This window comes from Rattus norvegicus, chromosome 15 (genome assembly GCF_036323735.1).
Source record: "Rattus norvegicus strain BN/NHsdMcwi chromosome 15, GRCr8, whole genome shotgun sequence".
Lineage (NCBI taxonomy): Eukaryota > Metazoa > Chordata > Mammalia > Rodentia > Muridae > Rattus > Rattus norvegicus.
Genome location: NC_086033.1, coordinates 22,515,775 through 22,529,902, shown reverse-complemented (window position 1 = coordinate 22,529,902; position 14,128 = coordinate 22,515,775). Strand labels below are relative to the sequence as shown.

Here is a 14,128-nt window from a genome sequence, read left to right as displayed (position 1 = left end):
TCATAGCACGCACAGGTTCCAGTTTACAGGGTTATAACAGCATTAGTTAGTCCCTCGTTTCTGGCAGTAGATTAAATCCTTTCAATACAGGCACTTTTAAAATCTACTTTTGCAGTTCAAACACAAGACAAGTCTCTGGAACAAACGAGACATTCATTTAATGCCTATTCAAAGAGCAAACTACAGAATGAAGGACGAAATCAACTGTGCGGACAACAGAAGGGCCACGTAAACTCTGACCATCAGGGGGCGCTCGTATAGGCGGCCCTCTGCGCAGGCGCGCCGGGAGGAGGCCGAGGCGAAGGTGGAGGCTGAGGCCGGGGGAAGTGAATGGTTTTACCCAGAGGGCCGTGCGCCGCCTTTCTCCGCTGGCCCCGGCGCGCCCGGCAGCTCCTCCCCGGCCATGGCGTTCACTTTCGCGGCCTTCTGCTATATGCTGGCGCTGCTGCTCACCGCCGCGCTCATCTTCTTCGCCATCTGGCACGTGAGTAGCCCGGGCAGGGGGAAAGAGGGCGAGCGACGGCGTAGCATTTTGCAGCTCCGGGCCCGCGGCTGCGCGGGGCCCCGGCTGCCGGCGCGCGCCAGGACGTGGCTAGGCTGCTTGGGCCGTGGACGCGGGGCTGCGCGCTCCCGGGCCAGGGCTCCGGAGGGCCTGGCGTGCGGGGTCCCGGTGTCCACGCCGCCGCGTGCGGGCCCAGGCCGCGCTCCGCTATTCGCGAGCAGGGCTGGGCGGGGCGGGCAGGCGGGCGGCGCCGTGGCTACGCCGGGCCCGCGCGGTTGGGTTGTCCGCGTCCCCCATCGGGGAGGATGCCCAGTGCGCACCGAACGACGTGAAGTTTTCCTAATATTTATCCTTGAATTACCGATTGCCTTTTAAGCCTTCCTCAGAGCATGGCCAAGATCGGATAGTTGTTGCATTTCCAACGCTGCTTTGCAGCACTCGATGCGCGATTTTCTAGTAGAACACCGTGGTTCGGTGACGAGTTCCTAGTGAACTTCGAGGCAGCTTGGATTGATTACTTCGTTGGCCACATCTCCAAGTTTTTCCCTTAAGTCATACTTGGATCGCGAGAGCTCTTCAGGATTTTTTCAATCCACCCCTGTGGCCTGGGTCCTTGATTTAGTAGAGGGAGTTTTGATTTTGAAAAATCCACAGAAACCTTCGGGTCCTCATATCGTTGCAGGGTGGACACACATTCTTACTGTGCTCTGTCCCTGGTGACAGTTCTATTTGAAACAGAGAATTTGAGTGTCTCTACTGCTTAGCACCACTGAAAGCTCTCTGGAGATCAGCAATCATCAAAAGTTGAGCTCATTTGTTTCCACCCTCCCAGTACTTTCTGGAATAATGGCATAATTTGAATGATGGGGCGGGTTCAACCTCGTGTAAATACTAAATCAGGTTTCATCACCATCCTGTGCGTGATTAAATGGCAGCAGATTAACAGGTTGCAGAAGTCGCAGAAATACAGCGATATATACCCCGGGTCCCTCTTGCTAAGCAGTGTGATTGTCTTTAGAGACTGACTGCCTGTGGATGGGGAATGCCGAGGTCCGGTGTTCACCAGGTCAGAAATAACTGCTACTTCAGGACGCTCACTAGTTGCAGTCAGAGGTTGGGAGAGCATCTTCTGCTCTTTGGTGGAAGAACAGCAAGATAGATAGCTCAGGAATGTGAGCTGGCTCCACCTTTGTTTCTGATGAAGCTAAAGTGTCCCGCTCCTTTCCATCTGTAAAAGTAGCTTTGAGTCATTTGCTCTTTTTATAAATGTCCTCTGGGATGGAAGAGATTTGGGCGTTTTCCCACACTTTCCACATTCAGTGTTTAGTTTAAGAAACACCTGCAATTTTAAAAAAAAGTGGGTAATTTTATTAGAAAGGAATGTGTCTAGGTGAAATAGATAATTTTAAGTCCTGTTATAGGCTTAAAGAAAGTTGTACCACAGATTAGAGGAGAGCTTTTGGATTTATTTCAGATAATTACAGAGCTTTTGGGGAAATAATTTTAAATGCATGCCTTTACATTATTAGAAACCCATTCAGCAATCTTTTTACTCAGAAGGTCCCTAGGAACCGACTGAAAGAAACTGTTCTTAAAAGTTAGTTTTGGGGTTGGGGATTTAGCTCAGTGGTAGAGCGCTTGCCTAGGAAGCGCAAGGCCCTGGGTTCAGTCCCCAGCTCCGAAAAAAAGAACCAAAAAAAAAAGTTAGTTTTGACGAGGGATGTGCTCTCTTGGCAAAGTACCTTCCTAACATGCACAAAACCCCACACTTCTTAGTACTGCATAAATCTCGCCACATAAACCGGGCATGGGGTGTGAATGTGATCCCAGCACTGGGGACACGGTGACAGGATCTCTGGAAGTCCTGAACTCTGAGTTACATGAAGCCATGCCTTCAAAGATGGCTGCGTGGTAATTCGCTATGTATTTGAGTCAGAATTACCTGCTAAATACAAGTACTGCAGTCGTGAGCCTTGTCTTGAATTTGTTACTAAGGTAGACTTAGGAATGTATCCCACACAGTGTGATGTAGCTGCCTGTTAATATTCAGAACTGATCAAAGCCCATCTCCTCCAAACTGCACACTTACACTTTTAACATTTATCGCGGTAGAAATCGGCGTCAAAGGGAATCCTTTTTGTTGAGCTCTGTGCATTTAACACTGTTAGACGAGTGTTTTCTTTTTTTTAAAGCTCCCATTCATTCAGTGAAGTGCTGCACGTTAGGATCTTAGGTCCTGAGCCATAGTAACGCGCAGAATAAGATCTTTGCTGCTGTGAATGTCACTTTTTTAAATATGTTTTTAACCTGAGGTGGTTTTATTTTTTGTAGTCCTGGAAATAATAGGTGGTTATGCTTAAAAGTCACATGGACGCAGGGGGCTTTCCTGCGCCTTGGCGTTCTCTGTGCTTCTCCTCCCTCATGTGGGAGCTATAAGTGTCAGTAAAAGATCATTTCAGGCCCCATCCCTGCTCTTGAAGGAATCCTGGGATTTCCTCAGACCCTTTATTTTTTTAGTTTTAGTTTTTCAAGTAATTATTTTTTTTTTACATTGTAAAAATTAAAATGTAATTGTATCATTTCCCTCCGTTTCTTTTTCTTTCTCCTTCTCCTCCCACCCCCTATCTATCTCCTCACCTCTTTGGATGTTACATTTTAATATTCAGTTATTTTTTATTTCCTATCTCTGTTTAGAGGCTTTAGCACAGAGGGTTAGACGGTGTGTATCTTACACACTTCTAGAGATTAAGAGAAGCCTGTGCTCTTCTGAAACCAAGAACTTTAACTGAGAGGCGAGCCCAGGGAAAGCTAGGAATAGGTAGCTATTGGTCATGATAGTGAGGAGTTCTGTGGCAGCACACCTCTAAGAGAGAGGTGTGGCTGATGACACCAACTGAAGCAGGTCCGCTTTGACCCCTGACACCTGAATTAATGCCACAGGGTATGGATCCCCACCTTTGGCTCATTTTAACCTTGAAGGTGTGTGTAAGGGTATTGAGACACGTAGGTTTAAAATTGTGTTCTCCTAGAAGCATGGGCAAACTCTGCTTTATCAGTGCTTGTAGTTGGGCATAAATTGAATTGTTTGAGTCCACTCTAGCGTCCCAGAGTACCGAGCCAAGGGAGAAGGCTGCACAGACCATTACAAATGGTCTCTCTCCCCGAGGCCGCACACTGCACTGGGGCAGACGAACATGCATGCAGATAGAGTAGAGGCCATACTGGCCATACTGGCCACTTACAAAAGGAGATGCAGACAGGTATACAGGAAGTTCTGCCCAAAGAAGATGGGGAACAGCAACAGAAGGACAGGTACAGGAAGGAGGGCTTTCAGGATGAGGGAAACCTTGCATAAATAGCCACATGAGTAGGGAAAGCTCATGTCACATAGGAAAAGCAGCTTGCCTGGAAACATTGGGTAAATGGCAGTTTAAGGTCACAGTGGGTGCAGACCTCAGGATGTAGGCAATGGTGGAGTTGTGACAACATGTCTTCAGGGCTTAATCTGATTGTCATTCTTTTTAACCTTTTTTTATTTTTTTAAATAGCACAGTCAAGTTACTGTGTAAATTGGGGCTGAAATGTTGTTACACTTTTAGTGATGTTTTGATGGTTGGGGCGGGCTTGTTGCTGCTTTCTGTTAAAGTGAGTGGTCCTAACTGTTGCAACTTTATTTTAGATCATAGCATTTGATGAGCTGAAGACCGATTACAAGAACCCTATAGACCAGTGTAATACCCTGAATCCTGTAAGTTATGACATCGCTCTCTCATCTTTAGATCTTAAAGACCTATTTGCTTTTAACTTTTTAATAACTTAAAAAAAAAAGGCCAGTATTCTCGGTAGCATGATGTGTCCGAATGTTTTGAAGTAGGCAGAATGAAGTTCTCTTTCCTGTCGCCCTTGACTGTTCTGTTATTAATCTGCCAGAGATCTTGTCAGCTGTCGTACTAACATTCTTCCAATCTGCTTTTTACATTGTCGGCCAAAGACAGTTGAAAAGGTCAAAAAGATTAAAAGAGTCAAAATTGCCCTAAAGGTGTGTACTGCTTTTTAGTCATCATCTGGGGGGAGGGTGAGGGCATTCGTCTCTGTATCGTTCTGCTCAGTGTGCCCCTTCATACCCTTCATATGCCTGTTGACGGTTATGATTTCATGAAACTTCACATTCTATGCAAACGTTTGCTTGCTGGCCCAGTCAAGTAGGGAAAGCTGTTAAATGCTTATGCTTTTTTCTCATGTTATAGCCATAGGCACATCTGTATTAAATTCCTTAGCCCAGCGTTTGAAAGTTAGTCAATCTAAAGGGACATTCACAGTGGGGAAATCATTCTCAGCCTGTGGCTTGGACACACGGACTGTAGTGTGGACTTAGCTGCCATATCTAGCTTCAACTTTGGTTATGCGTCTGGCGGGAACTGCAAGTGTCTATGTGGTTATTCCTAGTATATTGTATCTACCTCAGATTTCTAAAACAGGTCTGTCTTACCTTGGCCTGTGATAGATTTGTCAAGAATGTGGCTCCATTGTGTTTCGGGTTGATATTAAATACATATTTGGCATCTGAAGGAAGATTCTTCTCTGGTCTGTAGGTTTGATTTTGCCCGACTGGTCAGTAGCTAAAGAGTTGCTTGTGAAGAAAGCAGCAGATTAGAAAGCAGCAGCTGCTCCTCAAAGCTACAGCAGGACAGCGAGGAGACCAGGTTCCTTGCATCCTCAGGCTCTGATTTGGCAAAGCCCTCAAAAGCTAGCTCGCTACTTTATCCTTGTTTCCCAGGTAAACGTAGACACCTTTTACAGTAAGACTATGTAGGACCAACTACAAGTTTCAATATACTTCTTTCCCTGCTTTCGTAGGAAGTTAAACCTGGTTGGAAAGTAACAGGTGTGCGTTGTAGAACGTCTTTGCCCTGGTAGTTAAAACCAGTTGTCAAGAAGTCTGGAAGCTGGGATCTTTTAAGATTGTTAATAGTGTTTTGTGTTCTCCGGCAGTTTATTGTGTCAAATATTGAAGTGATGAGGTTACAGCTGTTATCAAATGAGCACTTCTCTGGATGCAATGCTCTGCACAGAAGTGGCTTCCCCGGAGTCTTTTGTTCAGGTCCCTGACTTGTTATTCCCATGAGTAGGACACTTGGTTGAGTTGCTCTGTGAGGTCCAGGTACTCTCCATGGCTAATGTCAGAGAGGTTAAGGCAGAGACCATAGTTATAAGCTAGACAGCCTGATTTTTGACATTTAAACCATGTTTTCCTAATTAATTTAACTTTAAGAGGGAGGCATTTAATTGTGGCAAATAGTGTGTGATTTCTGGCTTTTCTCAGTGGAAAGAAATTCATACTGAGAAAAGACAAATGCTTGAGGAGAGGAGACCATTGTTCCAGCGCCATGAGCTGCGATTTGGGTAGGGTGCCGATGATTGGCTGAACAGCAGTGCATCTGACAGTTTTCCCTATTGAAATTTGTTTTTACAGTTCTGCCAAAGTATGGGGGAAGACAAGTACTCTTTTTAAAAATGTAAACTTAATAAGGGAATATAGTTTTTCATGTTTCAGTACTAATCATTTCAGTCATGTTTTGCATGAGGTACTTTTTTTTTTCTAGGTACTAGGCTTTATATGACCTTTGGGTTGTAAGTAGAATGAGTTTTGTGGTAATTGAATGATTGAAAAGCTCTGGTTTTTAGCCAGATGTGGTGGTGTATGCCTTTAATCCTAGCACTTGGGAGGCAGAGGCAGGTGAATATCTGAATATCTATGAGTTCAAGGCCAGCTTCGCCAACTGTCAAAGTTCTAGGACAACCAACAGCCAAGGCCACCCTGTCTCTGGGGAAAAAAAAAAGAAAGAAAAGAGAGGTTCTGATTTTGGTGAGAAGCACATAGTGTTTCTGGACATTTTTGAGGAGCAGGAGGGGTAGAAGCTGCAGGGCCTGTGGTAGCTAGCGCTTTCTCTAAGGACAAATTAGGAGTGTTGGGACAGTGTGATTCTCAAGTTTTTCCCGTCACCTCAATCTGCGTGCAATTGCAAAGCAATTAATTTCGTCAGGTCTCAGGCTTTTGAGCTGAAGTAGGTCTGGTCTGTCAGAGTTAAAGCAGAGTACTGTCATTTAAACGGATGTTATGAAGGCAGTTCCGGTGGGGATTGTGGTGCATTCTCTTCTTGGTCTGTTCTGGTTGTAGTTAGAGTTTCAGTGATGTCCTTTTGATAAAAATTTGACGTTAAATTAAATCATACATGTCTGTATCACATATATTTATATCTGTATAGTGGAGCTTATCTTCATTTTTACATTGCTTAACTTTGTAGAAAATATCTGTTAGTGACTTAGTTGGCTCTGCTAGGATTTTCTCTAAAATAATGTTCATTAAAAGTTGATACGGGGCTGGGGTAAGTGCAGTGGAAGAGTGCTGGCTAGAATGTGTGACCATGGGTTTGATTCTGGCACTGGGGAAAGTCAGTTGGCCGTGGCTTGCCACTGGAGAGGTAGTTTGGGAGCTTTAGACGAGGCTTGAGCGTGCAGGGCGGTTTCATTTCTTCTGCAGCCATGGCCTTCTCTCAGAAGGACCTGGTTCACACTGGTTTACCTGGTGTGAAACCAGTTGATGAATTGGGCTTTGCATCTGTGACTTAAGGATTTGGGCTAGAGTTGTCATCCAACAGTTTTGATGTTTTATTTAACAACTCGTTAGATCACGCTGAATCATTTAGGATAAAGATGATTTAAAACAAGTCATTATTAAGTCTTCATCTTATTAATGCATGTATGTCATTTGAATTAATTTTCCCTCACTACTTATCGAAAGGCTTGTTTTCTTTTGAGTTTTGAGGCTCTGCTGGTCTTCTGCCATGTAGCATTTTGTGACCAGGCAGGCATAGGGGAACCCAAAGGCAGTGTAATAATGGGGGCTCTGGAACCTGGCAGTTCCTTACATGGTTACAAGTTGCGACTTTTCCCTCCTACATTGCAGAAAGTGTGTCTCTCTCATTGTGTGCCTCAGTGTCTGCCCCAGCTGTGCTGAGATGTTGGCTGGCTGGCTTTCCATTGAACAACTTGTGGGAAAGTGATGTGACTCGCTAAATATTGTACATGTAGCATTCTTGGTTTTGTTCAAGGCTTAAAACACACGAACTTACAAATGGGAGATTGTTTCATGGATTTTTTTTATCATGTTGCATGTGCTCAGGTTATTTCAGTTCTGAGTCATTTTTACTGAGTGATGGAAATAAAAGCATTCTACTTTACCTACAAGTAATTGAACAATCTGGGTGATAATCGCAATTCAATTTGCTGCTCTAAGAATTTGAGTTTTAAATTTCTTGTCTTACTTTTCTAGTGGAAGCTTCTTATCCTCTGGCCAGCTTGCTTATAATCATACTTCTGGTAAAAGCCAAATGTGGAGATAACAGACACTCAGCAGCACCTTTGATTTGGGAGTCTAAGAAACAGTGGACGCTGGGTTGTCATTGCCTTGCAGATGAGCGGCTGTCCGCTGAGCACTGTGATAATGGCCTGTGTTTCCTTCCAGCTTGTGCTTCCAGAGTACCTCATCCATGCTTTCTTCTGTGTCATGTTTCTCTGTGCAGCAGAGTGGCTTACCCTGGGCCTCAATATGCCCCTTTTGGCATACCATATTTGGAGGTAATATTTAAATATACTTAAAATATTGCCTTAATTGAATTTTAGTTTTGCTGTGGCTGATACAGTTATCTTTGATATTATGTGTCTTCATGAGGATTGAAAGTTATTTTGCATTGACTCAGCTCGGGTCAGTAAGCAGGGAACTCTCAGAGCCCTTATAGGACTTTGTGATTCCCCAAAGGACCTCAGTCACATTTCCACACACAAGTCTGATGTGTACAGCCAAGTGAATTTATATCCAAGTGAATCCATGTGAAGGGCACACATGTACATGGAAATTCACACAGATTAAGATATAGCACTTCTAGCTCTCAGAATACTTTCTGCACCCAATATCAAGTTGTTACCCCCAGGCCTTTTGCACATTTTAAACTTCATATAGATCAAGATGTACAGTGTGTCTTCTTCATGCTCACTTTATAGTTTTTAAAGCATTTAGCTATGTTATAGATGAGAACCAAATTACATAGGCTTACATAGTTAGCGTCTGACCCTCATAGAGTTTTTTCTCTCACTCCCCATAAATTGAAAGCTTTGTTTCAAGTGGATATGTCAGAATCTCATATCTCTCTGTTAGGAAATATGTGAAAGAATATTTTGCTATTATGTCTGTATCTGAATGAACCTTTTCAGAAAAACTACTCACGTTAGAGGTAGAAAGGGGAGGGATGCAAAGCTTGTGGATGGAACAAAGGGCCCGCTCCTTCCAGGCCTGTGAAGTTATGTTGAGATAAGTGTTAAAACGCCTTGGGCTGGAGAGCTGGCTGTTCTTCTAGAAGACCTGGGTTCAGTTCCTAGCACCCACATGGTGGCCTACAACGGTCTGTAACTCTAGTTTCAGAAGAGCTCATGCCCTCTTTTGGCCTCTGTGGGCACTGCATGTACATGGTGTACATGCATACATGCAGGCTACACACTCAGACACATAAAGTAAATCTGAAAGAAAACACCTGAGTTCTCTGTTTTTACTGGGTTTCTGAAACCTAAGAGACCATATGTGATCTGTATGGCTGTCCCATGCTTATGGTCTTTAGTTTTAGGATTAAGACGGTAAAAATAAGCTTGTATCTGCAAGCAGTGATGTACCCTGTGCTGGAGCACCGATCCCTGTAGCAAATGCTAGAGAAGAAAGACCCCTCCCCACCTGGAGGCCCTGCCCCTTCCCATATGCTAATGACCGTGTCTGTTTCAGGTATATGAGTAGACCAGTGATGAGCGGCCCTGGCCTCTATGACCCGACGACCATCATGAATGCAGACATTCTAGCCTACTGTCAGAAGGAAGGATGGTGCAAACTAGCTTTTTACCTTCTAGCGTTTTTTTACTACCTATACGGGTAAGTTTGAAACGTGAAGTGAAGGCGTGACTAGGCTTGGTGCCTAGCCGTGTACAGACTTGAGCACCTTGCAGAGTAACTTGGTGTCTTCAATGGGGGAAGTGGTGGCAGGGTGCCAGCAGGCCCCCTAAAGGGCATATGTCTGGCCAGCAAGTAGCACACTGGGACTAAGCGGCAGAGGCAGGAGACTGCCTGATGGACAGCAACTGAAGAGTATTCAGATGAGCGTGGTGAAGCTAGAAGACGATTGCTCAGGGTCAAGTCAGGAAGACCCAGGAGCTTGAAGGCAGCCTGGGACAATTTTGTACTTCTTTTGACTTTTGCTTCAGAGTACCCTATGTCAAGCACATCAAAGCAACAGCAGACTAGAATGCAACCCTGTAAGATGCCGTAAGAATGTCTCTTTAAACTGTGTGAGCATCTGCAGAGCTCTCCTTCTAACTTAGTTACACTGGGGCAGGAGGGTTGGCTCAGCTGGCAGCTGCTTCCCAACGAACAACCCACATGGAGGGTCATAGGATTCGATGCCTTCTTCTGGCCTGTGAGGGCACTGCACACACGTGGTGCACAGACAAACATACAGGCAAAACACCCAGACACATAAAATAATAAAAATATTAGAAATGAGCTATTTTAAGTTGAAATAATTAAGCCTCTATTAGTTTACGTTTATTATCTGTGACGCTCTATTCATTGGCCTCTATCGTCCTGGCTTCCATTATAGACAAGGACAAATGAAGTCAGTGTCGTGAATTGTCTTATGTGCACCTAGAGATGCATAGGTGTAGTTAGTAGGCTCATCTTTTTGGTTGTGACGCTCGCCTTTAAGGCTGCACCATCCAGCTATGTGAACAGATGGTGAATGGTGAAGTTCTCCCTGTTTTTCACCCGATTCTCGTGTTCTTATTTATTTATTTTTTTTTTTTAGCTAACTTCTAGGCACTGCTGGGATGTAGTAGGCATTTAAAATAGACTCTGAAAGAGCAAGCCTGTATGAATGCTTGCACTGGAGACACACACTTGTGGGGAATGTTCACCAGGACATGAAGGCACGAAGCTTTTCTAGTTTTAAAATTGTCCGTGTGTGCTCTTCTCCGAGCTTCATGTTGAGATAAGAGTATGCACTTTGCACTGTCCTCTGTGCCTCTCTTTAAAAAATGTTTTTCTTTTAAATTTTCTGAGAATTTCACGCACTGTGTTTTGGTTACATTTCCTCTCCTGACTCCTCCCAGTGTTTGTGCACCGTTGATGTAGAATGCCCCTGGGTACTTGTGTGTCTAAATCATATGTTTACTGCCCCTCGTGGGTTGTACACCTTTTGCTGTCCCCATTTCTGTTGCCCAGAGCTGTTCAGTAGACTATGATTGGGATGTCCTCCTTTGACCATTCCCTTGCATAAAATGGGACCAGTGGCAGCTCCGGCCTCCCAAGGCTGCTTGGAGAGCTGAGTGACTTCATGCCCACAGAGGATCTAACAGCTGCCGCATGGACCACATCTCCAGAGATACTCCCTCCTGTGATTATGTGCTGCTCCTGGGTGGTGTTGAATTGCTTCTGTGAGCTCTGGTTCTCACTGAGTGTTGGGCTGCACTATTCTGCTTGCTAAAACTGGAAAAGAACTAGGGGCAACAGGCAGACATCCACGCTAGTTGAAATCACACTGTCAGCGGTCTTCCTGTGACGCTGATACCATGCGTGAGGTGGCCGTGTAAAGCGGCTCTATGAGTTTTGGCTTGTTGTAAAGAGGAGTATTTGAATTAACAGCTTCTCTCTTTGTTTCAGCATGATCTATGTTTTGGTGAGCTCTTAGAACCACACAGAAGAACCGGTCCAGTTAAGTGCATGCAAAACGCCACCAATGAAGGGATTCTATCCAGCAAGGTCCTGTTTCCAAGAGTAGCCTATGGAATCTGATCAGTTACTTTAAAAAATGACTTCTTATTTTTTAAATGTTTCCACATTTTTTGCTTGTGGAAAGACTGTTTTCATATGTTCTACTTGGATAAAGAATTTAAATGGAATTACGTATAAATTAATATAAAATGATTACCTCTGGTGTTGACAGGTTGAACTTGCACTCTTAAGGAACAGCCATAACCCTCCGAGTGATTGCATTAATTACAGGCTGCCCTCAGTCTGTTGGAAGCTTTGTTTAGAGGACTTGTTGGGCTCATTCTGGTTTTATTGAAATGCCATCTAAATATAAATTAGCCGTAGATAATGAGGTGCTTCTGGTGAACTGAAAGTGTGTATCTGACGCGTGGGAAGCATCGTAGGTTTCCTGCTTATCACCGTAGATGATTATACATGGACACAGCTGTAGGAAGAGTGGGATCTCGTTCCCTGTCGACTTGAATATTATCCCTATGTATTGCATGAGAGGGGTCTCCCTCACTCCGTCAGAGTAATACACTTGCTGTAATTCTTAAGCCTAAGTGCTAATACACATGCCGAGTTACCTGTAAAGAATGCACTTAAAGCTATTCTAAATGGGTTTTTATTTGTAAGACATTATTATCTAAGAAATCGGTTATATTAATGCTTACTGTTCTAATCCAGTGGTCAAGGTATTAAGAATTTGCAAGTACTTTAGATTTTCAAAAAACGAATGAGAGAACTGTGTAACCGCCCCGCTGTTCCTTCAGTGCAACACAATAAAACTCTGAAATGAAGATGCTTTGCCGTGCACTGTTTTAAAGGCGACAAACAGCTGTTTCTCAAACCCGCTCAACCCAGCATAATAAAACACACTGCTGTCATTTTTAGAAGTGAATTATTATATTGTCTGTTTCCTAAAAGTACTGTTGAAGAGTTTTGACCCCCCGGCCATCACCGTTATCATTTGATAGAATTCTCAGCCTCTGCTGGCACACCCCCACCGTCATCCTCTCACCGATTGCCAAGTTCCTGGGACATGTGCTGTCTAAGTGCCATGGTTTGCGTTCTCAAGCAGCCAGCTCAGAGGTCAGCTTGAAGCCGCCCCTGCATATGAGCTTGCCTGCTGCTTGTGAGGCACACATGTGCTTGCGTGCTTTCACAAGCATCCTTAGAGTGAGGGCGAAGGCATTGAATCTACCATATGTAATTTACAGGTTTCCTCAGCAAATGATAAGACAGCTAATTTGTAGAGATTCCCTAATAATCAGGGTGTATGTGGATGTGTGCTGCTGTTTACTCCAAGGAGTTCCTGTACTGTTCTGTTCTTTAGTGGAATTACCCTTCCCCAGCCTGGGGAGAGATGCTACCGTCTGGAGATTAGGTGATAGTGTGGAGCTGGGGGAAGGGAAGAGTGAGGAGGAGGGCCAGGCCGTGTCACAGAGAAAAGCGTACAGACTGTCTTGTGGTCTGCAGCACCTCCTGGACTCCTTCGTGCAGCCGCCTGGTTACCTGCTGGCCACTGAAGACGTGCCGAGAGTGTGGCCCAACCGGTCGTTTGCTTCTAAACCCTAATTATAGCACAGCCACTCCTCATTTTCCTCTCTCGTTCATAAGGACTATGGACCGCGAGAGATTTGGCCAAGGTTTAAATGCACGGAGGTTTCCTGGGATTTTATATTACTATTCTTGTTTGTCTAAGTGTTCTCTCGACAGACAGCACTTATAACTTTTAAGAAACTTCCTCTTATTTTGAATCTTCTTTATGATTAGTTGAAACTTTATTTTTTTCCCCCAAATTAGATGCATTTCCAGATGATTTTTGGAGAACAGTGAGGTTCATTCACTGTGTCACTGGTAGGCTTTAGTGTCCGGATGTGGTTGTGTGTAGAAGGCCCAAGTGCTTGGGTGGTCTCACTTGCCTTCCCGAGTTTTCTGGAAGTAGATTCTTTTCTTTTTTTTTTTTTTCGGAGCTGGGGACCGAACCCAGGGCCTTGCGCTTGCTAGGCAAGTGCTCTACCACTGAGCTAAATCCCCAACCCCTCTTTTCTTTAAAAAAGTCAGTGTTTCTTTGTGTATCCCTGCCTACCAGGCTAGCCTCAAACTCTGAGATCTGCCTGCCTCTGCCTCCCAAGGGCTGGGACTAAGGGCGAGCTGCATCATTGGCTGGCATGTGTACTTTTTTCTACTGTTCCTAGACTAATTACTGGAGAGCGGCTAATGATCTGTGTGTCTCTTTCTGCTGGGAAAGCTCACATTGTGAGTGTGACTAGCACTTTATCCAGCCCATTCAGACGGGGTCCTAAAACGCATGTACATCCGATTGTCATTTCCTACATGCAGATGTATAGCTCAGTAATCAAGTCAGTTGCAAGCCAGACATTTACATACACACATTCTAGAGGGGAAAGAAAATTATTGCTATGTTGACTAGCCTTGTTCATAAATGCTCATCCTCACTGGAATAGTGTAACAATGTTAGTCTCAAGTGACTTTAAGCTCCTTTACTCAAACCAATCGACTAGCAATCAAACCAATAGATTGGTAACCAGACCAGCAGTTAGTTTTGAAAAGACTAAAAAGACATGGTTTTGAAGTCTTGCAGAGTGATGCCTAGAAAGACGTTCTGCTGCTGGGTTTATTGACTAGATTTCCTACCGCCATTTACTTTGACTAAAATTCAGGTATCTCCACCAAGTATCTGAAAGAAGAGGAGATCAGCTGCTTAGTCCATTTGCTTTGCAAAGTAATGTTAGCCACGAGGCAGCGGGTCTGAG

At 44.4% G+C, this 14,128-nt stretch overlaps 1 protein-coding gene across 2 annotated transcripts; it reads left to right on the top strand.

Annotated features, from left to right (window-relative positions):
* The first annotated feature begins 251 nt into the window (after nt 1-251).
* On the top strand, nt 252-12,148 carry Cnih1 (cornichon family AMPA receptor auxiliary protein 1). Of its 2 annotated transcripts, XM_039093098.2 has the most exons (6): nt 252-484; nt 4,182-4,250; nt 4,494-4,541; nt 8,028-8,140; nt 9,333-9,476; nt 11,259-12,148. In XM_039093098.2, exons 1-6 carry the CDS (start codon nt 404-406, stop codon nt 11,284-11,286), a joined length of 483 nt encoding a protein of 160 aa, XP_038949026.1. In that variant the 5' UTR covers nt 252-403; the 3' UTR covers nt 11,287-12,148. The 2 variants fall into 2 exon arrangements, with proteins under 2 accessions (XP_038949026.1, NP_001099499.1); NM_001106029.2 differs by lacking the exon at nt 4,494-4,541 and having other exon boundaries at nt 374-484.
* The last annotated feature ends 1,980 nt before the right edge of the window (nt 12,149-14,128 follow it).